We start from the raw sequence: 998 nt of genomic DNA on the forward strand, positions 1-998 counted from the left end.
ACTTTTCCACATCATCAAGAGTTCATCAGACAAAGCAAAAGGTCAAAATTGATACAAGAAGAACATATCATCAAGATTAATATCATTATAGTCTACATAGACTAGAGAATCCATCTCTCCTATCTTAAGATTATACAGTCATCAGGAATTCTTAGTGGCTCAGTTATTTATTAAAAATTATGTGCAAATTAGTTCATTATTTCTTTTATTTAGTGAATTTCATTTCTTTGATGCATCCATTTGAGGTCTGGTGGTTGATGAAAAATGCAATTTATACAGTATATTACACAATCAAAATTTCACTTGTTTTAAATCTACTATTAGGATTTCTTTATCCCCTAATTTGTACTTCTGAAAATTTCCATCCATGATTGAGCATTTTCACTATCTGAAGTCCCAAAAGTGTCAGACTAATGAAAGTCTCAACCTACAGAAATTTGTTTCTCATTCAACACTAGTTCAAAGCTCCTTGTATCAAAGACGTCCTCCCTAAGATATCACCAGAAAAATTGCACACATCTAATTTCACCGTGATTCGCAACATTGCACCCAATACTTGCAACCAAATTAAATCAAGACTTACTCATATGACCTGTAGGTGACATGAGGAGGGATCCCAGGCAGCAGGACAAGTACAAGGAGCAAAACCGCAACATCTAACAACGACCGGCAGAAGCGGTGACATAGCGCTGAGAAAACCATGACCTGTGGATGTTATTAAAATTAATATTACACTTTTCAATACTTCTAATAATATTTTTTGTAAGATTTTTTTGCAAGAAGACCTATTGCATATCTATGATTTTTTTTTGCTCCAGTAATTCTTCTAACAATTCCAACCACAGCAAGAGACATAAATCAATGACAATTAATAACTTATCAGTTATGTAATCAATGTTTGAAAATGATCAGCATCATTTAACAATTTTCTACAGTATTAATTGATGTACCCACAGCTTAAACATGAGGAAAAATTTAATTTTTAAATCATACATATA

General features: G+C 32.3%; 1 protein-coding gene across 1 annotated transcript in view; it reads right to left on the bottom strand.

Annotated features, from left to right (window-relative positions):
• The window catches only part of LOC119594518 (adipocyte plasma membrane-associated protein-like), a gene marked incomplete in the record, with an annotated part of 13,622 nt that overhangs the window by 11,169 nt on the left and 1,455 nt on the right, over positions 1 to 998 (bottom strand). The window contains 1 exon segment of the mRNA XM_037943549.1: positions 584 to 705. Within this exon segment, the coding sequence (XP_037799477.1) occupies positions 584 to 702 (119 nt within the window).

Source organism: Penaeus monodon, chromosome 34, assembly GCF_015228065.2.
Source record: "Penaeus monodon isolate SGIC_2016 chromosome 34, NSTDA_Pmon_1, whole genome shotgun sequence".
Lineage (NCBI taxonomy): Eukaryota > Metazoa > Arthropoda > Malacostraca > Decapoda > Penaeidae > Penaeus > Penaeus monodon.